The 25,756-nt window shown below is 35.4% G+C and overlaps 2 protein-coding genes, 1 long non-coding RNA gene and 1 pseudogene across 3 annotated transcripts; 2 read left to right on the forward strand and 2 right to left on the reverse strand.

The window, feature by feature from the left end:
• Window positions 1–12,166: 12,166 nt before the first annotated feature.
• Window positions 12,167–15,714, reverse strand: LOC143893552 (E3 ubiquitin-protein ligase rnf146-like; annotated as a pseudogene).
• A 10-nt stretch (window positions 15,715–15,724) lies between these two features.
• LOC143893553 (uncharacterized) lies at window positions 15,725–17,239 on the forward strand. Its single transcript, XM_077399079.1, has 2 exons — window positions 15,725–16,217; window positions 16,280–17,239. The coding sequence occupies exons 1-2, from the start codon at window positions 15,850–15,852 to the stop codon at window positions 16,416–16,418; spliced, it is 507 nt and encodes a 168-aa protein (XP_077255205.1). The 5' UTR covers window positions 15,725–15,849; the 3' UTR covers window positions 16,419–17,239.
• LOC143893536 (uncharacterized) lies at window positions 16,435–19,703 on the forward strand. The gene is made up of 4 exons (XM_077399042.1): window positions 16,435–16,501; window positions 18,704–18,873; window positions 18,959–19,210; window positions 19,386–19,703. Exons 1-4 carry the CDS (start codon window positions 16,435–16,437, stop codon window positions 19,668–19,670), a joined length of 774 nt encoding a protein of 257 aa, XP_077255168.1. The 3' UTR covers window positions 19,671–19,703.
• Window positions 19,704–22,568: 2,865 nt separating this feature from the next.
• Window positions 22,569–24,687, reverse strand: LOC143893554 (uncharacterized). The gene is made up of 2 exons (XR_013255841.1): window positions 23,583–24,687; window positions 22,569–23,356 (listed from the first exon to the last, which is right to left on the reverse strand). It is a non-coding gene; the product is annotated as an uncharacterized LOC143893554 (long non-coding RNA).
• Between the last annotated feature and the right edge of the window lie 1,069 nt (window positions 24,688–25,756).

The following is a 25,756-nucleotide window of genomic DNA, read 5'->3' on the forward strand; positions in this document are numbered from 1 at the left end:
GAGTCTGTCCGCGAATGTTCCGGTGAGTCTTGAGGTTTATTGTGTTACCTTTTGTAATCAAAGCTCTGTTTTCTTCATGAAAATGTACATGATTTATATTATATAAATTGCAATTTATATAATACAATTAGATTTTTGAGTTCCATAAATGGCATACCTACCATCTTGTTACGAGCCAATGTCTCATAGCAGCATAATTGTACCGTTTCCACCTCTATTTCACAGAATCTACATTTTAGGCCATCTTGAAATAGGCCCATTATATTCAGATGCTTCCTTACAGATGCATGTTCTGTAAGAACAGCCACTACAATTTTCAATTTGGTGTTTACTGAGTTTCATCAGAGTCAGTTCTTTTCTTACTTCCCAGTAAGCTGACGTGATTTGTCGTCATTTTCACGTTAAAATACTTGCTATCTGGTTTGGTTTGTCAATATATAACTTTCTATGCTTAATTTCTGGCGTGTTCCTCCAAGGATTTTGAATGCAGTTTTCTGATCTATTTTCTGATCGCCTCTCTGGCACCACATTTCGGCAGAAAGAGCTGGTTTTGAACCAAGGGTAATAACAGCCCTTTGTTTGGCCAGTTTGTCAGCTTTTTCATTTTCAGAGATTCTGCAGTGCCCTGGTATCCAGATAAGGTAAACCTTCTGGTTTGCTAACACTGAGAGAGCGTCTTGGTATTTGAACTAGTCAGAAAGTAATCCTGGGACTGCTCTAATTGCTGCCTGACTGCCCGAAAATATAAGAATTCGTTTTTTCGCATATTTTCGGGCCCTTCTTATGTTCTTCCACATGCAATGTAGTATTGCATAGATCTCAATCTAGAATACGGTGGCGTGCCTGCTCAATGGAACGCTTAAGTATGCGTCTGATCTCAGATCAAATATTCCAGATCTTTACCCGAGTCTATTTCAGAATCATCCGTGAAATATATTAAAGCATCCTCGGGCAGTTGTCGATCTTTAACATTCTAAGTCTTTGTTACTTTATAATTCTTGTTAAGTTGAAATGTAGGGATAATATTGTCTGATCTCATTTCAAGGCTTGAGTCATTCACAATTTCTTTTATTTTTAGCAGTCCAGTCACCCCGCGGTAGTTTTGTTGCAGTCTATGTAACACTTATCTCGTGTCCCCTACTATGAGTAGGTCCAGCGAAGTCAGGTCAAGCACCTCATCCAGTGTTGTCGTGGGAGTAGTTTGTATTGCTCCGGTGATAGCTAGGCCATCCTTTAGATTCTGGTTAGTTGTATTTTTGCAGTCTTTTGCAGAGCCTCATCATACCAAGGCTGCGTGTAGAATTGATGATCTGATGACCCTGGTATAAATCCAGTATATCATCCCTGACTTTAGATCGTTTTCGTTATACACCATTCGTCAAGTCACCATAAAGGTAATCTCCGCTTTTCTAACAATTTTCTACAAATGCTGGTTCTAGCCAAGCTTGGAATCAATTATTACCCTTAAATACTTGATCTCTCCAGACATTTTTAGTTCTTTGTTATGGAGAAATAGAAGTCCAAGATTTTCAATTTTCCTTCTCTCTTAAGGAAGAGCACAAGAATTGTTTTTTTTTTTGGGGGGGGAGCTGATTTTTAGATCTTCCTTAGTCCAAGTCACCACTGAGTTCAGAGCTTGCTGCATAAGCTCTCTGACTGTGTCAGTAAATTTTTCCTAGATCAAAATAATGTCATCAGCATAGTCTATGATTAGATGATTAGGTTCATCAGAGATCAAATTTGCTTAATTATAAATATTAAGTTTACATATATACCTGTACGAAAAGAACAGTTTTGTTGAAGTATATCAAAATTAAATCAGATACATATTTGAAAATAATTATGTTGGATTAGCAAAATAATTATGTGGGACTTAAATCATGACAGTGCTACAAAAATTTCGACATTTTAGCAAATGCTTGAGCGTTTAATATAATTATTTAGTCAAATCTGTCGAGAACAGATTTTGAAAGTACTACAAGTTTTGTCGATAGAATACCAACAAAAATAGAATTAAATCTGCTAGCAGAATATAATGGTAGATTGATTGCAGAAATTGAGCAAAATTTGTCGTTTAATTCCTAAACATTTAAATAATATATTTCTTTTAAATGTTTATGAAATGACAGATTTTCTGCTGAGTTTCTGGTTGTTCTGGTTATTCTGCTGATATTTAAGTAAATTTGCTGCCAATCTGTTTACTGTGGGCAGTTTGTTTACTCGATAATTATTTTCAGATTTGTATCTGGCCTAATTTTTAAATACCTCAGCAAAACCATTCTTTCTGTGTAGCTTTGCTAAATTGAGCAATACATCTTTTTCTATGTACCGAATAGTTCCGTAATAGTTTCCCTAAATATTTCCTCTTTTCTCTGCCTTTCATTTATCCGCGATATAGGCACATTCTACTTATTGTACACAGATATGTCATCTCCAACAATCGACGAATGTATTTTTCCGGACTTTATTCGGCTCGATGTCGATTATACTGGAAGTGTTCTTTAGTTTCTGAAACTGTTTAACATCTAAGATCTCTCTAACGCTCCGAGCATACGTACAAGAGAATGATATCCTTCATCAGGCTTCTAAATTTTGTCCGCTTTACATCTCTGATCATTTCGCAGCGGCAGATTTATTTACGACATCCGGATAATAATCGGGCCCTAAATTAAACAGTTACGATCAAATGAAGAAGATAATGATGACGAGATTTGGAAGCATGACAAAGTTGGCAACATTATGGCGCTTTTACTTCGATACTCGCGAAGGAGTACATGACATTTTCGACTCGCATTCGAAGACTCGCATGTCACTAGAATCGCTCCTTTACTGAAAATTGCTTCGGAAGTCAAAGATATCCCATTATTTGCCGTCGAAGCATTTTACATTTAAAGTTAAGAAAAGTTGTGTAAAAACAAAAGGCGTTCACGTATATTCGAGTAACATTTATGCAAGTCTAAACTTTCGTAATGGGGGGCACAAATGTGTATTGTCTCCGCGATTCTAGTGTTATGCGGATTACGAGCAACCTCGCGAAACATCCCAACGAAATTGTCGATTTCTCTCATAGACGAGATTCACTCAAGAATGTCTTCCTCTCCCTTTAAGATCCCGTCGTATTTGAATTTTATCGGCCCCTATAAATATACATAGATTGACACACACTAAGGACGATACCGCTGCCGTTTCTCGAATTAGAATTTCTTATGTATACATAAATGCACGCGCGTGCTTGCATGTACAAACGAGAAATTCTTGTTCACTAACGAGGAAACACGTGTGAGTGTCTTCTTCCAATTTTGATGAGCTTTTGATATGTTGTTATACAGATAAAAATAATAGTCGGTATTAAAATGTTTTAAGCAAAAGTTTGATTTTAAAGATATTTTGCAAAGATGGTATACAGATTTTTTGAAAATGTATTTTTTGATTTACGAGAGTTCGAATAAAGTTTCTTAAGTGACAATGAAAACATCATATTTTTGGGTTCAGAGAATGCACTTCATCTAACTTATTTTTCAATATAATATATACCTTTTGCACTCAATCCACTTCATCCAATATTTTTCTAAAGATATCAGTTATGTCAGCATTATAGCTTAATTTATTCAACTCCTCAAAATAGTCATGTATAGCCAGGATCACTTCTTCGTTCGATGCAAAACGTTTATCTCCGTGCTATTTTTTTATATTTGGGAACAGATGGAAATCGCACAGGGCCAAATCTGATAGTGAATAAGGCAAATGTAGAAGCCATTCGAAACCCAATTCATGAAAAGAATTTGATTCTAGAAATGTCAAACACGACAACTTTCAGGATGAAACTATTCACAAAATTCAAAATTACATGAAAAATTATGGCATCTATGTATCATTTAAGAAACTTGTCAAACAACCCTCGTATTTTTATTATATCTGAGAATTTTTAAATTTTTTATAAAAAAATTAAAAAATTTAACTATGTTTAAAAAAGGGTAATTATATTTAGAAAAACTTACACAGCACGAATATCCTTGACCTTGACTCATATTATAGAGGATTAATTCTTGAGTAAAAAAAAACGCGCTTTCTCTTATATTATAACTATAAGAGACCGCCACTTGATTCAAAATGCGTTTTACTCAGAAATTAACCTTTGGTAATTGTGTAGATGGAGGAGGTCACCTTGGATGACCTTGATTTTTAAGTATGTTGTCAAGGTCACTCTCCTGAGTGACCTTCAGAAAGTTTCAACCCGCGCTTGTTTATTGAAAAGTTATTATAACAATTATACAATTGCACGTTCATTAATTAGCATATTCATTAAAGCAGCGAATCGTTGCATTCGGCTCGAAACGAGGTCTATAATTGTTGTTTTATGAACATCGTATAATAATAATTAGCAAAAAGATTTCAATATATTTACGATTCACTGCTTCAAATAACTTTTCTTTGTTCATGCATGTACTATTTCGACATATATATTAGTCATTTATGCCTTTTAATAATCAAAATAATTGCTACATTTCTCAAATTTTTTTGTTAATAACTTTTTAATAAACAACGAGCGCGGACTGAAACCTTCTGAAGGTTACTCAGGAGGGTGATTTTGACAACATACTTAAAAATCAAGGTCATCCAAGGTGACCTCCTTTATCTACACAATTACCTAAGCCTCTATAATATATGTCAAGGTCAAGGATATTCGTGCTGTGTATAATTATTTTTTCTAAATAATTACCAATAAAGATCTCCTTAACATGTGTGAGATTACTACTTATGAAGAGATACGTGCTTCTTATTTTGATTAATATTAAAATGCGTAAGCTTATTGAAATCGGAAGGAAACGCACTTGCGCGTGTTTCCTTGCGAGAAACGAGCGTAATTATCGCTCCTAAAACATAATTAAAAAATGTATGATGCGAATAGCGCTAAAAACCTGTGTCATGAATAATCAAAATGGCAGAGCAATAAATGAACGATTGAGTGGAATATAACGAGTGGAATGAAACGATACCAGAAGGTTTCCACAAAACGTTCGAAGATTGATAGCCGATTTCGTTCACCACGACGGTAATTGGAATGCCTAAAAAGAACACAATGACTCAATATTGCGGCGTGCGTAACACCATAAGACTATAGCTCTATTATTATATTATATTGTATAGCTCTCAGCTATAACGGTTCTATCACTCGCGATCGGGTTTGCCTCTCGCCAAGCGAGAGATCGGCCAAAACCAATAGGAATCCGTCAAGCGCGACGATAAATATCGGCTTAATAGTATAGTGGCATTTTTTATATCAAGTATCAATCTCGTTAATTAATTTTCCTATAACGTCTACTCAATTTGTAATACTTTGCATATAAATATTAATCGACTAGTACCATTTTATTATCGCGCTTATTCCTTATCGGTCACCGAACAGCTTGCTGAGCTTGTTCTTCCAAAAAAAAAGATACAAAATAACGGACGAGGTAAAGCTGTAAAGCTCTCGTTCGAATCGTTTTTTAGATTCACATCATGGAGAAAATTTCGTGAAACGATCGTCACGCGATTTCGCGGGTCGAATATATTTACACTCGCACTCGCTTAAACATAAAGAAAGAAAATCAAATTTCCGGGACAAACGAATTCTAGCGTGAGATTTTCGATTCTGAGAGAGTGAAGAACGGAACAAGCACTGAGAATCGACGCTCCGCAAAGAAATCTTCCATCCGTGTCACAAACGCACACAAAACGGAAAATTACTTTACGTTGCTCCAGAAAAAAATATTGATAAAAAAAAAGATACGTTGACGACTGTGTCGATCGTCTGTTTCGTAAATTAAGGCGCGTATAGCTTGAATTACCCCCCTTTTCATGATCTAACGTAAGGGTAACGTTATGCCCATTGCTTTATCCGAGATTACGCGATAACGCTATCTCGGGCGCGTATAAGGAGGGGAAAAAAAAGAAATAGAGACTGTTCACCTTGTAAATTTATCCTGTATTCCAATTATATATACCTCGGAAATAGGAAATCTTCGCAGAATCGCATTAGCGATCGATAAAACCGATTGAACGACGGGGTTTCTACGGAAATATAAAACGCGACGCTTGGAGCAACGAAATAATTGATAAGGAAGTAAACAGAAAAAGAAAGGAGTCATAATCTATGTAACATTCGCCGTTTTTTATTTGACGTGAAACGATAACTAAGATAATGTTTTTCATTAGCGAGGAAAAGATACGATACGCGAGAGGGAACATGTAGCTCGATCACTTGTGCACTCGCAAATAATGCAACGGGGATGCGGTAACGAGACGAAAATGGTTCTTAATCCCGACTACAACAATTATAATTAATTGTTTTATTATCGTCGTCTATTATCGTTCCATAATCTAGCGTTCTGTAAACGTCTCGAGATTACGATAACTACTGTACTAAAGTGATAACAATTCTCACTGGCGGTATATAGTTGTTGAAATATCACGCGGATCACGTATAACACCTTGGTAACAAGCTAACAACAAAAAAAATTACACTTTGACAAAATAATGTCAAAAGAACGTTTTTGACGACATTTTAACGTTAAAATGACGAAAAATAACGTCAGTTTGTTACTTGGGACGCTGCTGTAGTTGGCAGGCACGCTATTCTTCTATATTGTTTTATAAATTATAAGATACACAAAGACGGTAACGGAAATTTTCACCGGGATATCGGTTAAACCGACCCCGATAGAGATTAACGATTTTCCGACCAAAGATGTCGGTTCAAGTGATCTTAAAAGTTCTCTAGAGGGAAGCTAGAGGATCGGGTAGCTGGAGTCTCAGTAAGCAAAATGTTAGCGGTGTGTTTAGCAGCTTGCCAGCAGGTTCAAGCGGAATATAGTATTGACATCGCAATACTGCGTTTGCATCAAGCTTGTGTTTCGCGGACAGAGCTTACCGACATAAACTGGAGAACAAATTGTCAGCAGAAACCAAGAGAAACCTGCCATTTTATAATCATTTAAAAATGTGGAGTATAATGGAATCGAGATCTCAACATCTCGAGTACTCGCAAATCGTCGCGTCGCGTAAAAGAGTCACGGTCGGTCTCGCTCCGCGTGTACTTGGCGCGAGACACTGTCTCTTGATATAATCATTTAAACGGAATGACAGATTCTTCTTGTAATCTGTTGATAACACTTTTTAATAAAACATGACTTTCTTTCGAGCACAAGAACAAAAGATAATGGTTTCCCGTTTGCGAATGCTGAATATAATCCTGTTTAAAGAATATTTAGTGCACTACCATATGTAACGTGTTAGAGAAGTTTTTATTTCATTAAACTTATTATTTTAACATGTTTATGATTAATATAGTTTATTACGTCAAAATTACGATTTTGATATTACAATATTAATAAACCTAGTATTAATAGTAAATATTATTTTAACGATAATTTACAAATTATCGGCAAATTAAGGATGAAAACATTAAGAACATACTTTATTCGTAGTTATACATCACATATCTTATAATAACATATCTTATAATAACATGTCATAAGTTATACCTATGTATAATATGCCAAAATAATCTTTTATACGTTATAATACTAGTTATAATATTTAAATAGTTTTTCTGCAACTTTAACTGCAAATTTCCTAAAATTGTGGCATAATAAAGCAATTTGATAAATAGGGTCGTATTGTGCGTCCAAAAAACTACGGGAAACGATTAACGTTCTTGTGCATTTTTTTTGTTAAAATATAATTCGTTATCACTTTCTGCTAGCAGATCCTTTTACATTTCTGCTAACATTCTTGCAAAATTTGTAGCAGACATTTTGTAGGGTCTGTCTTCGACCTTTGGCCGTCTCGGTACAGTACAAAGCATCTCGCGACCATCGCGTATGGAAATTAAGATCACGTTTCTCGTTCGCGTGAATTCGAAGCGAAAATTCTTGTGGCATAACATAGGAACTTTGATAATTTAAGTGAAAGTAAACGTTCTCTTAATCTTAATTATTTCAATTAGCTGTCAAAATACTTAAAATTAAAGATTAATAAAAAATTGCGCTTGACGTATAAGGATCTTGGAATTCGAATCTGAATAACGTCCGCTTTAAATCTTTCGTGCTACAATCGCAAATTATTCTGCGATTTATATCACGCGAAAGGCAAAAGGGCCATTGTCCAAAAGAATGTGTTATAACGATCCGGTATTTTTCTGCATAAATAAACTCAATTTACGTTTATAAACTGGTTACGTTTATAACTGCAAGTGCGTGTCAAAAGCATGTGTATCTGGATGGTGAATATTCTAAGTTGTCTTTCTGTGCAAAGAACGAAATCTCATGTAAAAAAATGTTTTATTTCACACTTTCGACTTATTTTTTCATGTAGAATCACCCCCTTACTGACTGCATTATCAATTCTGGAACACTCTGTATATAATTTAATTTATCACCCAGTAAGCAAAATGATAGCAGTCTGTCAGCAGGTTAATAACAGATTTTAATCAGACTGACATATCAACTGCATCCGCATTCAGCTTATGTTCTGTCAACAAGGTCTGCTATCAGATCAGACAACAGATTGGCAGTAAAAATCGCGCAAACAGAGCTTACTGACAAGCAGTATAAGCAGATTAACAGCAGAAACCGCGCAAAGCTTGAACAGTTCCTGCAGAATCTGCTCGATTTCTACTGCCAATCTGCTGTCTGATTATGTTAGCGACTCTGTTATACTTCTATTGACGTTCTGCCAACATCATGTGATATATCAGAACCGGCATCAAATCTGTAATTTTTTGTTGATAAAATTTGTAGCAGTTCTGCTTTCGACAGACTTGGCTGTCTGGACAGTGATTAATAGCACGATTGTTTATAAATTAAATTCTGTTAAGGGAACGTATAGTTGTACATATATTCTATAGGGGATGACTCAGAGTACCGGTCTAACAACCAACTTCGTCATCGAAATATCGCGACCCGATCGGAATCAGAGTAATCTCGGTGTACAGATTACGCGTCCCCTCCCCCCCGTGCGGAAAACGGTGGAACTAGAAAAACTACTTGTTGAGCTTAGTTGACTATTCGTTCGATTTTAAGTAGGAAATATTGCGTTAACATTTATGTACCTGAAGCGGAACAGTGGATTATATATATGACATCAAAGTAATATTGAAATGATGCTGAAGTGACTTTTAATAATCATTTCAGAGCCATTTTTATGTCATTGCGACCTCTTGTTCCGCTTGTGGGTACACGCGTGTCGCAACGTCGCAAGTTTTGGATCGCAGTGACATACAAATTTATTATTGATTATACACACAGATCGTTAGAAATGACATTTAAATGACGTGTCAATGAGATCCAATGACGCAGTTCGCGGCGGGAAATTGTCGATACGCTATTCTTGATATATAGCGTGTTAGGTATCCCAATAGATAGACGTCCCTTGAAAGAGCTGTCACTTGTAAACTAGAAACGTTTTTGAGACGAATTCAATCTACGTGGTGTGTGAGAATCTAATATTATTAATTCTTCTTGTCGAATTTATTCTACGTGAAAGAATTCTCGTTTGATGCGCGAAGTTTCGACGTTTGTTTAATCCATTGTTAATATGAGTTTTTGATGATCTTGACGAACGAATATTCAGACATGCGTTCTATCGAAAGAAGTTTGTATGATGACAAGGGAATTATCTTTAGGGACAACTAAGTCACGTGAGATGAAGATAAACGTTAACTCGAATTAAAAAGGAGAAAAAAGACGAAAAAAAAGAAAAAACTCTATAAACGTGTTAGATGATAAAAGAATCTTTCGACCGGCACTTTTAGGTGCTGCCATGTCTTCCATTATTTGTATATTAATTAATAATAAAATTGACTATAACGTATTATATAAAAATATACCTTCACGCCTACAAATACACACACACACACACACACACACACACACACACACACACACACACACACACACACACACACACACACACACACACACACACACACACACACACACACACACACACACACACACACACACACACACACACACACACACACACACACACACACACACACACACACACACACACACACACACACACACACACACACACACACACACACACACACACACACACACACACACACACACACACACACACACACACACACACACACACACACACCAAAACATAATTACGAACTTATCTAATATTGTCTACGAATAAGGATACGATGTAATATTACAAAACAGAAAAAATATACGAACGTAAGAGGGAGTGTGGTATTTTTCACAGGATTTTTCAAGAATTGCGTTTATCGTTTTGCATAAGTTTCCGACGATGGTATTGTATTTCGCCGTATTTTTCCGAGCGTACGTTGCCGAAATATAGTTTGTGCGAAAGCGTGTAGAGAAATCGGATCAACCATATCAGCCCGATTTTTCGCGAGCGCGAATAAAATAAAACGCCTAAAATGTAGCCGCTGCTTCCGGGACGCCGAAATACTTAACAATTCGAGATTCGAAATTTTGCATGAATTTGTATATTGCATCCCAAAATCATCGCACCTTCCATATAACATTGCAAAAACTGGTGTCGGTAGAGTAATTGAACTCTGTGAATGAACGATAGATTCCTCAGTTTCTCATTTAATTCGAATGTAAATTTAACAGAAATTTACAAGTTGATCAGAAAGGAAAAGAAGAACAGTTGAGACGAATAACGCTTCTCCACTGCATTTGCACTGAAGAAATCTTAAATTGAAATCCTTATGGAGTAACCCAATAAAAAAATTTTCATATAAAAACATATATAAATATATATAATTAAATATAAAATATGTCCATACATGTTTTTTTTCTCTTGTATAATCTCTGTTTGTATATACCGGAAAAATAATAAGAAGAATTAAAAAATAGGAAGAAAAAGACCATTTTTGCATTGTTTTTTTTTTTAAGGATGTTTTGGAGAGTTTGTCAAAACGCTACGACGTTGATGAAAATTTAATATTATACTTTGTATTCTCCTTTAAAGCTCGGGGCCAAATTTCAGATCGATTCACAATTTAGATAAAAAGTTACCAATTTTTGAATATCCGAGTTTTTTTTACAGAGAAAAGTGTAAACATTAAAAAATCCTACCAATATAATAATATTTTACACAAGTAAATCATCAACAAACAAAAATATAGCAACAAAATTTGAAACGATTTACAAAATTTTTTTTTCGAGATTTAAAAAAATGGTAGCAGTTATTTTTGGTCACTAAATATATGATATGTCGTTTACATTCTATTAGATTTGCCGTAACTATTTATATACATTTTTTTGTCTTTGAATCCCTGGAGAATTAATATCGGGGTTTTTAATATTTCCTGCATACTTTTCGTTGGGACAGTGCCTCCAGAACATCCTTAAATAAAAAGTAAAGTTTAAAGAAATGAAAAAAATTTGCTCATATATAATTATATATAGAATATTGTATAATCTAATCGCAATCTTACTTTTTGTAAAAAAAAACTGCAAAAGTTTTTTTTCTATGTATGTATATGGGTATAGAGAGAGAGAGAGATTATACAAAAGAAAGAAAACATATATGACGTATTATACATATATATATATATATATATATATATATATATATATATATAATTATATTATATGTATATTTATATATATTTTTATAAAATGTTTTTAACTGGTGAGATATATTAGAAGGTACTTTATTTCAAGCGATGATTTCGAGCAAGCTGTATATATCTGTTTAGTCGTATATGAGAAAATAACGATATCTAATTATATAATAATTCGTATTGTTTTTGCGCAGAGTAAAGGCCTGCTTTGCATATATGAAGTATTTATGTAAGAGAAAATAGTCGAAAAAATTGTTAAAAGGAAAGCTAGATTATTATGTATCCGTTGATTTCATGCACGAGATTTCGCAAACGACGAACTGATTTTACCACCTCGATTTTTCTCCGTTTATTGGACAGTGCGTCGTATATTGTATAATAGGTATATATAAGAAAAAACTATGAGATAGTTTTTGGAATATAAAATTTGCGGAACAAAATGAAAATGGGACGCGCAAACTATCGCGATCCAGCGTACGCGCGCATGCACTATTATATAGTTCTATCGACAATTTACAGATCTTCATTTTGTACAATATATATTTAATCTCTAGGTGAGAGAGAGAGAGAGAGAGAGAGAGAGAGAGAGAGAGAGAGAGAGAGAGAGAGAGAGAGAGAGAGAGAGAGAGAGAGAGAGAGCGAGCGATAAAAAGAGTATCTATATTAAAGATAATAAAATTCGTGTTATGGTTGGCGGTAAAAGCGAAGACTCCATGATATATATTATATGATCATATATTGTACGTTACATCATAACGCGCTTTAACAGTTCGAAAAGGAAACAAAAGAAAATTTGTCAAATAAAACCCTTACTCGATGTATTTATCGAACGTAAATACACACAATGACGTCTATAATATATTGCAATAAAAAGGATTAAAACCACTTCTGAGATTAGTTATTCTTGCATAAAACGGGAAAGGGAGAAACCCAGTAATATAAGTTTTTCATATAAAAATAAATAATTACATACAAAATATGTTTCTATCTATTTTTCTCTTTTAGTACAATCTTTATCCATAGATATATACTGTATATAGGAAAAATGAAAGAAATAATTTAAAAATAATTACAAAAATGACTTTTGCATTGTTTCTTTTACAAGAAGTAAAATTGCGATTAGATTACACAATATTCCATATTAAGATAATCATATATTACAGGGTGTCGCATTTTAAACAACGCACTTGAATTTCTCCGAAGCCATTATGCGATTGAAATCCTGTTTTTATGAGGTTGTACATAATATAGTATCAAGGACATATTTTAATTTTAAAATATTTGCTTGGGTGGAGGTCATGGTCAAATAAAGGTCAACTTTATTTTTTTAAATGGTAGCATAATTTTTTAAACACCTATGTTTAATTATAGCCTTTCTCATTATGAATTCAACGCGCTATAATTCAAGGTCTAGTCATCAAAAGACCAAATGCGAACTTACAATACAATATTATTTCATGCCTTCATGCATGTTCGAACTGCTATCCCTATATAGCTACTACGATGGAAGGAAAACAAGTGTATAGGCTCACCCGTTTATAGTAGATCATCAGTTTAAAAACCAAATGCCTTAAAGCTTTCGCACACGCGGCACATGAATTGCCATAATCATAAACGTAAAACGTAAACATAAGCTGAAGAACCAATCAGTATATTGCTTTAGCTTTATGTATTCTAGAAGACGATAGAGGTGATGTGCAGTTGGCCGCAAGCAGAAGTAAGTATAAGGATTTCAACCGTGATATCCTATATGGAATATCCCAAGCTACTTAGGATATCCGTGAGATCGCATTTGGAATCTAGGACAAGAAGTGTGCTGTGTGGGTAATGACTATAAAGATATAAGACTAGAGTGTGCGAGTCATGTGCTAGCACGTGTAAGAGGCTGCGATATAGGAATAGAAAAAGAACGCTACAGTATATATGGGCCCCTTCTGTCTTTGTCTGACAGAAGGAGCCCATACTGCAGCTTTTTCTTTCTATTTCTATCGCAAAAAGACAGCTTTCTCTTTCTATTCCTATATAACGACAGACGTTGCCATTGGCAACGCCGCAGCGCAACAGCTGTTTCGAACCCAATCCCACAAACAGTGTTTAACCACTTAAAGGCCTTCACACATCCCATACAGCACAAAATATTTTTTATATATTTTTTAGAAAGATTAAAATAATTCACAAAAATATTTTTAGAATGTTTTTATGTCCGCCAGATCATTTCAGAAAAATATTTTCAAAAATATTTTTATAAGATTGCAAATAAATATCTATATATATACATATATATATAAATGAATGTATGTACCTTAAGGGCAAAAAGTCGACTTTAAGTCGACTTGAAGTCGACTTCTACCGATACTGGCTTGGCAGAAAGTCGACTTCAAGTCAACTTCAAGTCGACTTTCGTCCTTAAAAAAGTCGATTTCTCTGCCAAGTCAATTTCGGTCGAAGTCGACTTCAATCCAAAAATTTATATGCGGTCGATGTCAAGGCAAATCTCTTTCCCAAAATACGAGGCGTGTAGCGGGGTTTATCAAAACTGAAAAAATACAATTATGTTTATAAAAGTTTTTTTGCACAAGTATATACGAAAATTAGCGGTACTTACTCATTGTGCTGTTTTTCGCACGTGACTCGATCACACGCTTAACAATATCGTGTGCAATGTTGAACATGATTGTGCATGCATGTATATGTATATACCCGATATCAAGTATTTGTATAATGCTGTATGAAACCAATGAATATAGTTGAGTATGTTGTTAAATATGGGTTTGGAAGTGGATCTTCGATCTTAACGGACAAATAATCCATTTTACAAATGTTATTGTACACCCGAGACACCCTTGCACGGAGCATCTTTTTTGTCACGTTTGATATTACGTTTGTAACGTGGGTTGTATTTTCTATATTGACATTTCTTTTCAAAGTCAATTACGTAAAGCATGCCACAGATCAAAAGTTTGCATTGCGCGTCCCCATAGTTTGTAAATAGTCTCCAGATCATTGCTTGTCCTCGGATCATATTTCCACCAACCATTTCGACTTTCGTAAAACCATTGGTACTCTTCCTTGGGATGTTCCGACTCCTTCTGAGGCTCCTCCACTTCCACCAGCTGAGGTCTCTCGAGAAAATCCGGTGGGATCTCTTGACGACACATCGGACACCGCTTGCTCTGATTAGCGACACCCTTTATGCACAGATAGCAGTATACATATATAGCTGCAGGGTAATCGTGCTGGATGGATACAAGGCTGCAAGCATACTGCGCATTCTGGCACAACAGTGGGATCTTCCTTTTCCTCGGAATCCTTATGTTTCTCTTTAATGCCGCCGCCAGATTTCTCCGACACGTCGAGCTTCGCTTGCGCCATGGCAGGACGAGTCGCGCGACCGCCGTCAGGGTCAGAGTCTCATCCGACGAAGCCCAATACAGCTCTCATGCATGAACGACATAGTGCAAGTGCACCACCCGTTGAATAATAAAAAAAAATAGTACGCACTCTTTTGTATGTAAATTTAGTGCAACGATTTCCTCACGCGACACAATTCTTTCAATGACTTCTTTACGACCATCTTCTTCATCGCTGAAGTAATCACTGTCGTCCGTTAACGCGCAATCCATATCGAAATTATTATCATCTTGCTATACTTTTTTCCAATCGACGTACCGACGCGTAGACTTTCAAATGACAGACTGTGATTTTGACTCGCTTCATTTTTTCTTATATACTTTTTCTATTGCCTTTTCCTCTCGTTCCTACTAGAGCATTGCGTATTGTTTCTTCTGTTTTAGTGCATGGTGTGCATACACTGCAAATTGTGCAATTTCACATAAGTCAATGGAGCGATATTGTTTTCAAGAACATGTCGCGACATGTCTCGCGATGATTTCATCGAACACGTGCAAAACTGCAAATTTTGCAAATAGCGCCGATGTATGGCTGCTGCAATTATACAGATCAAATCACCGAAAGTCAATGGTATGATATCGTTTTCAAGAACATACGTGTCTCGCAATGATTTCATCGAACACGTGCAAAACTGCAAATCGTACATTTTTCGATAAAAAAGCAAACGATGCATCATTAGTAGGATATAAAATGACGAATCTTGGGGAGAATTGGAAGTCGTGAGTACAACAAATTGTGTTAGAAAAAAGATCGTGTAATAACATGTGTTTTGTAGAAATACCGCGAGAAATTAAATTGAAGAGAGCGGTGATAAACGTGCAATCAATAGACAATGCATGTTTTACATGGTCAGTGGTGGCTGCTCTGCATCCAGCCCAAAGAAATGCAGAACGGGAATCGTCGTATCCACATTACACGTCGGTGCTAAATCTTATACGGACATTGAGCTTCCAATAACGTTGAATCAAATTAAAAATTTTGAAAATCACAACGACATCTCCATCAACGTGTTTAGCATCGAGAAAAAAAACATGGAACTTGCAATCCTGCCAATACGAATTACTGATCAAAAGATGGACAGACATGTAAATCTGCTGTACGTGCATGACGATAACGTGGGACATTTTGCATGGATTAAGAACCTATCTCGCCTCGTGAGCTCGCAAATCAACAGGCACCGTGGTCGGAAATACTTTTGCGATCGGTTAATAAATAATAAAAATAAATTTTACGTAAAAGATATATAAAAAATTTCATTATTTACAGATGTTTGCACTATTTCTACACGAGCGAGAAATTGGAAGCCCACACCGTCGACTGTCGGGAGATGAACGACTGCGCGATCAAGTTACCGAGCGATGACGACAAATGGTTGGCCTTAAAGAATCACAGCAGGCGTGCATAAGATCCAAACAACAAAAATGTACACCTCGTCCGAAACGAAAATAGCTCTAAGTCCGTACGACGATAAGCGATACATTATACCCGGTTCTACCGAGACGCCGCCATAGGGGCATTATAAAATGCCATCGTAAATATATATTGTAATTACATTTAGATATGTATGAAAATAAATGACTCATTTTTGTATGTATAATATGTTTTTATATTGTAATAAATTTTTACAATACATTATTCATGTGTATCCATGAATTATCAAATCCTAACCACTTTACATAAACCTCATCCCCTCTTTTACGCAAAACTTTTTCAACGAGATGCACGTCGGGATTAGCAACGCGATGTAACTCGTATTCGTAGAACCCGCCGGCGACGGGTTTTCCGCAGGAATCTTTCAATAGATACGTCACGGGATTAGTTTTCAGCACTTTGACGATTCTAAACACCTCCGTGGTCCAATTTGGTGTGTGTATCCTTTCTTGAAGATTGTCTTGAATTTACTCACGCGTACCGAGTCGCCCACTTTGAATCGCGCGGGAGCAGCGATCTTTACGTGGCTGTACACCGTTGTTAGGAGTATATCGGGTATAATGCATGCACAATCATGTTCAACATTGCACACGATATTGTTCAGCGTGTGATCGAGTCACGTGCGAGATTTTATAAACATAATTGTATTTTTTCAGTTTTGATAAACCCCGCTATACACGCCTCGTATTTTGGGAAAGAGATTTGCCTTCACATCGACCGCATAAAAATTTTTGGATGTTGGAATCAACGCTGGACCTATGTCCTCTGTGGATATACTTATTGGCGATAACCGAGGCAATCAAATAATTCTGCCTCATGCAAAGTGGGTGACATTCATCGAAAAACGTGCAGGTATTCAGCGACTCGTGCAGTCGCCTGCACCATCATCGCTAGCGTTTCGAGATTTGGAACTCGTTAAAAATACGCGACGCAGATATTGTAAAATCGACGTCGTGCGGCACCAGCTTGTACATGAAACCGTCAACCGTACTCTTCCTGTTCGAACTAGAACATTGCGTTGAAAATGTGTATTTTCAATTATGCCAAAATGTTCATGGCGTAAGTAAAAAATTTAAACAATTTATAACAATTTTACGCTAAAATTGTATCACCGATAAATGTAATGCAGTTAGAACCTTGCGTGAATTTCATAATAAAAATTCAATTATTGATTGTATGAACTGTTGGCGTATGCTGCAAATAATATTATACACGATGCATTACATGAGAATTAAATGTATACTAAATGCATATCACTGTATCTAAAATTATCTTTCCTTCTGTCTACCGTTCCCTTGTCCACCGTCAGCGTAGTCCAGTCAAATTAAACATTTGAGCTCGGAAGTGAAGCGGTATCAATGAAACCTTTTTAGGGTTGTTGGGGGGATGTAGAAGAGCTTATTTCTGAGTTGTCGGGCTAATCGGACCGATGGGTTTTTAAGGGGGGGAGGGGAAATGAAAAATTTCGTTTTTTTGCAATAACTCGGCGAATTTTGGCCGTACATGATTTACTAACCCTTCATTTTGTAGCTCTTTTAAAGCCCTACAATTCATTTCCTGACGACCCTAACTTAAAATCAATATTTGTCGAGTTCTATAGCGAGTCTCGAGCGCACTCGACTCGACACGCGCCGTCGCATGGCCGATCGTCATCGCGGCGGCACGCCGCGCCGCCGCGCCGCCGGCGACGATCGGCCACGCGTTAGGGTGCCATAGAGGCCTAGATAATCAGAGAAGCGACATTGAGGGCACGCTTGCTGATTGGCTGACCGCGGCACCAATCAAAACCGAGGCTATCGGGCCCGCAGCTGATTCCGTGTGTATGTATGTGTGCAAAGTAACGTGTTACATTAGGTTAGGTGAGTGAAAAAGATTAATATATTTTTAATATTATTAAGAAAAGAATTGTAGACATTCGTAAAGTTGTTGGGACATCGTAAATATATGCATTTTGTGTGGATGAGGGTTATATCATACAATGACTACGTTTCACGCCCGATTTACGCCGAAATTATAACAATCGATGTTATAACTACTGACGTTAAATGCCGTGTAAACGTTCTTTTACGACAAAGTTACCACATCGATGTAATAACTGCGTCGTAGAAGAGCGTTTACACGGCATTTAACGTCAGTAGTTATAAAATCGATTGTTATAACTTCGGCGTAAATCGGGCCATGTAAACGTAGTTATTGAGAGAGAATGTAATCATATTTTTAAATATTTTTATAAACTTATTACATTCGTCGTCTTTACAGAAATCAAGGTAAAAGTGTGTGAGGTATTGGGTTGTACAACAACGGAAAAAGAAGGATTATATATGCATAAATTTCCTAAGAAGAATGTGGAACATCGAAATGCGTGGGTAGCTTGGATTACTCGTAATCGTCCCGGGTGGAGTCTGAAATGTAATAGCAGAGTTTGTGAGGTATTTTATAGGATTCATAAAATATTGAAACATGCCCTCAGATGTATGTATGTATGTTTATCATGTACTGTCTATTTCGTTGCAGTTGCACTTTGTTCCTGAGGACTATGTGGAGGACACAAGAGGAAATGGAATTCTTCGAAGGCTGAAAACATCTGCTATTCCCTCATTGCAAGTAGAGGAAATTGAAGATAGTGAAAATCATTGTAATACGAAAACTATACGAAGATTTCGACAAACCGCACAATGCTTGAAAGATGTAACAAATATCCCTATTATAAGTGATAAAAAAAAAGAGAATGAGCATGCATACTGCTTAAAAGTATTAACTTGTGATGTATTATTTTTGTGCCAAAATATCATATATGCGTTCCAATATTCACTGCCAGTACTGAAAATCTATAGTTTTCGTTAGGTATACTATAGATTTTCAGTACTGGCAGTGAGAACATTGGAAGGCAGGCATAGTGTTTGTAAAAATAAATTTTTTTCTGATCAATACATCCTTCCAGCAGGTACAGGACTCTTTAGAAGTAGGAAATACTCATAAAAGGGAAGAATTACAGCTGAATATAAGATGTTTGAAAGATGATCATAGTGATGTCATACATGCAATGAAAACCATCGATAATAAATATACATCTTGTTCAACGCCACCAGCCAAACATCCATTGTTGACGAGTGGACTAACTGCATCATTAGCTTTATTGCAAAAGGACATGACGGTATCACTGGCACAAAAAAATTCCGACAATGATTGCAATATTCAGGTAAAGGACTTTTCTTTTCTTTTCTAGGTTTATTTGACATTGTGGTCGATGTTTTGTATATATTTGTTTTGGATGCAACAACTGCTGGTATACTGGACAGCGAAAACCAAGAAACTTTGCAAACAAAAGAAGCATTATTAAAAGAACTTGAAGAAAAGAATAATATAATAGAAAGTCTAAAAAAACAAATTGCTGCAACAAATTTCAGTTTGAAAAATATTACAAAACTGTATAAAGTGACTAAAAAAAATTACTTCGATGAAAAAAAAACGTTTGAAGAGACTACAAGAGTATCATTTTAAAAGCCATGCAGGTGTGTCCGCAACATTACGACCAGATCAGATTAGAGCTTTAAGTAGAAAGTCCACTAATGGTGTGAAATGGAGTCTTGCAACTATAACAGATGCTTTGGAATTTAAGTTTAAATGGGGAATTCATGGTTATGAGGCTTTTGTGAAACGTGTTCCAATTTATCCTACTGCACGAACTTTGCAGAGAAAGTTGCAGCATATACAATTTGATAATAATATTCTAGAGGAGATATTTCATATGCTGCAATGTGAAATGACAAGTAATAGTAATGGATGAGATGGCCATCAAGGATGAGGAAGTGTTTGATCCAAGTAGTAAACAGTTTATTGGGTCTTGTACTTTTCCTACGCATTCCGGGATAGCCAATAAAGTTTTAGTATTTCTACTGGCAGGCTTAACAACTCGTTGGAAATACACCGTGGCCTATTACTTTACTAAATCCACTGACTTAAAATATAAAGAAAGCAAAGTAAATGCAACTGGTTCAGCATTGAAGAATATTGTTTTAAACATTATTGAAAAATCAGAAAGCATTGGTTTACAAGTTCATGCAATAATCAATGATATGGGTACGGATAATAGAGCTATGTGGAATGCTTTTGAAGTCGGTTGCTCAAGACATCATGTCAATGTTTCTGTTCAACATTCAATTAGGGCAGAAGATAAACTGTTTTTTATTCCAGATCCTGTTCACGTTTTTCAAAATATTGCTTGTATGCTAAATAGCAATAAAGTTATTACTTTGCCCCATGACATTTGTCAATCTGAAAATCTTAGCTATCTACAGGTTCACTTGCAACATTTGGATAGACTTCTAAACCTTGAGAACAATTTTGAATTAAAGATTGCTTTTAGACTTATTGAAACTTACTTGCACTGTCAAGATCAGTTTAAAAATATGAAAGTTTCAACTGCACGATCAGTTTTTAATAAAAGAACTGAAGCCGGATTAAAAATGTTAGCCAAAAAAACTAATGATTCTGCTATTGAAACTACAGCATTTTTTATTAATCTCGTTAGCCAATGGTTTGCTCTCATGACAAACAGAAAGAGATCTTTAGGTCTTAGTAAACATAATATTGAAAATTATAACGAAGCAATATATCATCTTAAAAAGACTTGTACTATTTTTCAAAACATGAGTATTGGGGTAAAAGGACAATGGAAACCAGTGCAGACTGGTGTCATTATGGCCACTGAGAGCATTCTGCAATTACAAGATTTTCTTCTTAACAAACGGGGTTACAAATTTGTTTTGACCGGAAAATTTATTTTCGCTTGCTCCGTTTTTAATTGCCTACCCCAAATGCTTTGCAAGTGAAGCAAAATTTGAAACTCATTACTATAACACAAATTTCCTCTTGCTCCAAAGTAACCAGTTATGACACTGACGTTTCAGTGGATGAGCTCGAAAGTATTAATATAAATTTCTTAGACGTGTCAAAACAATTAGCAACTGAAAAATGTCAAGATAAGGAGGTTGAAACATTCATGGAAACTTCAGCTATTCATGTGCCAGAATTGACAGATGTTCATTTAAACTTGTTAGATAAGTGGGAATGGCCAATCATATATGATATTGCTGGAGCTGTGATACGTAGCATTAAGAAAGTGTGCAATACTTGTGATGTATGTTTTAATGCTGTATTATGGCAAGGTCCTAATAATCATCCATATGAATTTGTTATTGATTTACATGATTATAAGAATGGTAAATTATATAAAGTGTCTGACGATTGTTTCAAAGCTATTATGAAAGCAGAAATAACGTTTCGATAACTTAGAGACACTCTAAAAACAGTAACTTATATAAACATCATAAATTTTATGGTTGAGAAACTGCAATACGTATGGGATGGAACATATATTCCATCTTGCCATAACATCGGTCACAAAATCTTGACTAGATTTTTTACAATGAGAGTAAGAATGTATTGTTTGAAACAAAAAGAGCAGCATTCCCAAGAAAAAAAAGCATATACAATAGCAGGACTATGGCTATGCATGCTATAGTTTAATGAAAGAAAGCCCCTGACACAATAGTGAGATTTACAAGAACATAGTCGATCTCCAATCAACATAGTTTAAGTTGAGAAAGTAATTTTTTTTGCAACATTAGAAATCTTTTTATTGAACAGTAACAGCATTGATTTCTAAAGAATGTTTTATGTTGCAAATATGTTAATATGTGCAATTGTTTTGATCTTTAGTTTTAAGATCTTTAGATTTAGGTATTAACATTTTTTGTTAATTTCACTTTATAGTTTTCAAAATGTTGAAGATATTCAATGCAATATATTCATAAGGCGCTTGACTGATATAATTATGTTAGTTTAGGCTCTCTACTTCTCACACACATGATGAGAAAAATACTTTTTTTTTACATTTACTAGTCATATGTAACTGTATTTATATGGTACAATTTTATTTTTTCTTATAAGTTCGAAGTTCAGTATTACTATAATTTTGTACGAATATATATGTTATGTATTTGTGTTATGACAAGGCTCGAATAAAAAAGTAAACACATTATGTATGACAGCCATTTATTTTAAAGATGGTATGAGGTATAACAAATATAACAGTTTTTTGTCAAAAAGAACTCTCTGTTGCTTTAGTCGTGCAAAATATAAATTTATTCCAATAAAGAATCTTACAAAATACTTAACTGAGTTATTTATTCGCACAATGCTTGTTTTTGCACATGTGGCATAACATTCACATGATATATAACAAAGATACTGGCATTTTTTTGCAAAATGTGGACGTCGTCATCGAATTTTTAGATTCTTGTCTTATTCGCATGATTTATATATAATTATTATTGCCTATTTTGTAAACATGATTATAAAACTCGTAATCAGAAAAATATTACAAATAATGTGATACAATAAACACAAGTGTTTAGGTCTATTTCCTTGTTTTACTCTTCTTGGAACTACATTTAGTAGCAGCAGAGTGTAACTTGCGCAATGCCTTCTCCATTTTGGCAATCTTACTGAACATCTTACATAATTGCTGCAAGCCTAAGTCACGTTCAACTCTCAAGTCTTGAATAACTTGTGATGCTTTGCTACACTGCAATTTCAGTTCCTCAATTGTATAACATTTTGTTTTGGAAACTAGTAGAAAAGGGATTGAATGTCTCTCTTCAATAGCACGAATCTATAACATACGTTATAACACAAATAAAAATTTTGATTAACATTTTATACAATTGTAAGCACATGACATTGAGTACGTTCAGGAAACAACGGATCAAGTTCTAAGTAGGCTTGATCGATAGCTTGGGGTCGATTTATATTAATACTGATCTTTGCAGAATATTCATTTGATACTTGAACAGAAGGAGTATCAGTCTCGTTACACTGTTTTTCCATTTTTATTTAATGAACTGGTTCCTAGACATTGAACAAAACAAATGTCACATTATGATAATAACATTACTTACTTTATCATTTCAATAAGATATAAGTAAAAGTACTAGAGTAGGCGTCAGCGAAATAAATCATTTTTTTTTCTTACTCTTACTTCAGTACGCTTGTAAGCGTAAGAGCTGAAGTGGACTAAGAAATAAAAATAATTTATTTTGCTTACGCCTTTATTTTAGTTTTATTTTCTACTTACTTCTCACTTCTTACGCCTAATTCTTACTCCGTGTATTGTAGACGACGCTTCAGAGGTTAGTTTTTTCACAAGCGATCAGCTGCGGGCCCGATGGGAACCATGGTGGGAGTATAGGACTCTAGGTGGGGGTAGAGTTGTCGCTTCTCTGATTATCTAGGCCTCTAGGGTGCCATTACATGGAGCGCGGAAACGCGGAAACGCGGAAGCGCGGAACAGAATAGTAACTAGATTCCGCGTTTCCGCGAGTTGAGTCCCGCACGTTTGAACGGAAAAGCGGAATCCGCTATTATCGTGTATGTATGTATGTATGGCTGCGTTTCGATATTCACTGCCAGTACTTAACGCAGCCTATGTATGTATGTACCCTGGCTTGCATATAAGATATACTTCATAATAACCATCAACATGATGTTTGGATCTATAATATTATACTGCCACTTTTATTAAATAATAAAGTAATCGAAGAGTATGTGTAAAAGCTTTTTTTTCAATGTGATTAAACAGCTCCGAAATTTGATGGAGTATACTGTATCCGCGTTAACAACGGATTTTTACGCGTTCGTTCCGCGAGTTTGTTTCTCCTTATATTACATGGAGCACAATTTGCGCGGAAAAGCGGAACAGTATAGTGACAAATAGACATTTGTATTCATTTCTTAAAATTGTGTTCACTTAATTCATTGCAATTTTTATTAATATGCTTATCTTTTCAGCTTATCTATTGAATACAAGCATTTTAATCAATAAATACCGTTAAAAATTAATATTTTATAATTCTCCGTTCCGCTTTTCCGCTCAAAATATGCTCCATGTAATATTAAGGCATTCAAAACAGACGGAACGGATCGACGGAAATCTAGTAAATTTTGTCTTCCGCGCTTCCGCGTTTCCGCGTTTCCGCGTTTCCGCGCTCCATGTAATGGCACCCTTAAGGTAGTTGTGTCACAAAACCCATTTTCATAGGAATCTTTTAAAATTTGAACAGCATATTAATGTAAACACGCTCTACACACACGTGCAAGTAGAAAAGGCTTGACTATACCAAAGTTGAAATAATGGAAATCAAACTTAGCACTTTTTACATGTATCGTAGGACGAAAACGGCTTCCTAATTGTAGCGATCAAACTACTCATAGGATTTTTATGAAAAACACAGAGATGACAAAAGAGACTTGTAAAAATATTCTTACAAAAGTACAAGACCCTTATCTATTTAGTTTTGAAGCAATTGTTACACAAAGTACACAATTTCTCATAGCGGTGGACGCATACGACAGCTAACCTGTAAAAATCTTGCAACACTGATGCGCATATGAAGATTAGATATATATGTAGTTCAGACATTGCCGCTAAAGCTTTAAGTCTTTTCTTTAATACTTGTTTTTTCATTAATCTTCTTTTGTAATGTTCAACAGATATTTTCGCTTCTATTTCTTCTATTTATTCAAAATAACTTCGATAGCATACTAACGCGAGCGTCGCGAGTTAATCTCGATGATATACTGACATTACTGACGCGAGTGAAAACAGTAAAAACAGTACAAGCTCAGTCAAAAGTTTTACACAGATAAGTAGAGTTTTCCGTACATTATCGTATTGCAGTGTGATTATTATTTTTTACTAATATTGTCGCGATACAACTACCTTAAAAGCGCGACTTCCAGAGGCTTCCCTGGGCTCAATTTTTAACGAATCTGAACGACTGACCCCTCGTTTTGTAGGTCTCTTTAAGCCCTACAACTTTGTCAGTGGCGGCACATTTCTATCTATTAATGGAAACGAGATAAACGCAAAAAACCGCGACAAAATACATTTTTTCCCACTTTTGCCGGCTAGAACTCGACAAATATTGATTTTAAGTTAGGGTCTTCAAAAAATGAATTGTAGAGCTTTAAAAAAGCTACAAAATGAAAGGTTAGTAAATCATGTACGGTCAAAATTCGCCGAGTTATTGCGAAAAAACGAAATTTTTTCATTCCCCCTCCCCCTCCTTAAAAACCCATCGGTCCGATTAACCCGACAACTCAGAAATAAGCTCTTCTACATCTCCCCAACAACCCTAAAAAGGTTTCATTGATACCGCTTCACTTCCGAGCAAAAGCCTTTTTTTTGTCTAATTTGACTGGACTAGCGGTTTAGAATTACAGAGCGGTAACTCTTGATAAGAATGCGCG

The sequence above is a fragment of the Temnothorax americanus genome, unplaced genomic scaffold, assembly GCF_048541705.1.
Source record: "Temnothorax americanus isolate GAGA-0224 unplaced genomic scaffold, ASM4854170v1 Scaffold121, whole genome shotgun sequence".
NCBI lineage: Eukaryota > Metazoa > Arthropoda > Insecta > Hymenoptera > Formicidae > Temnothorax > Temnothorax americanus.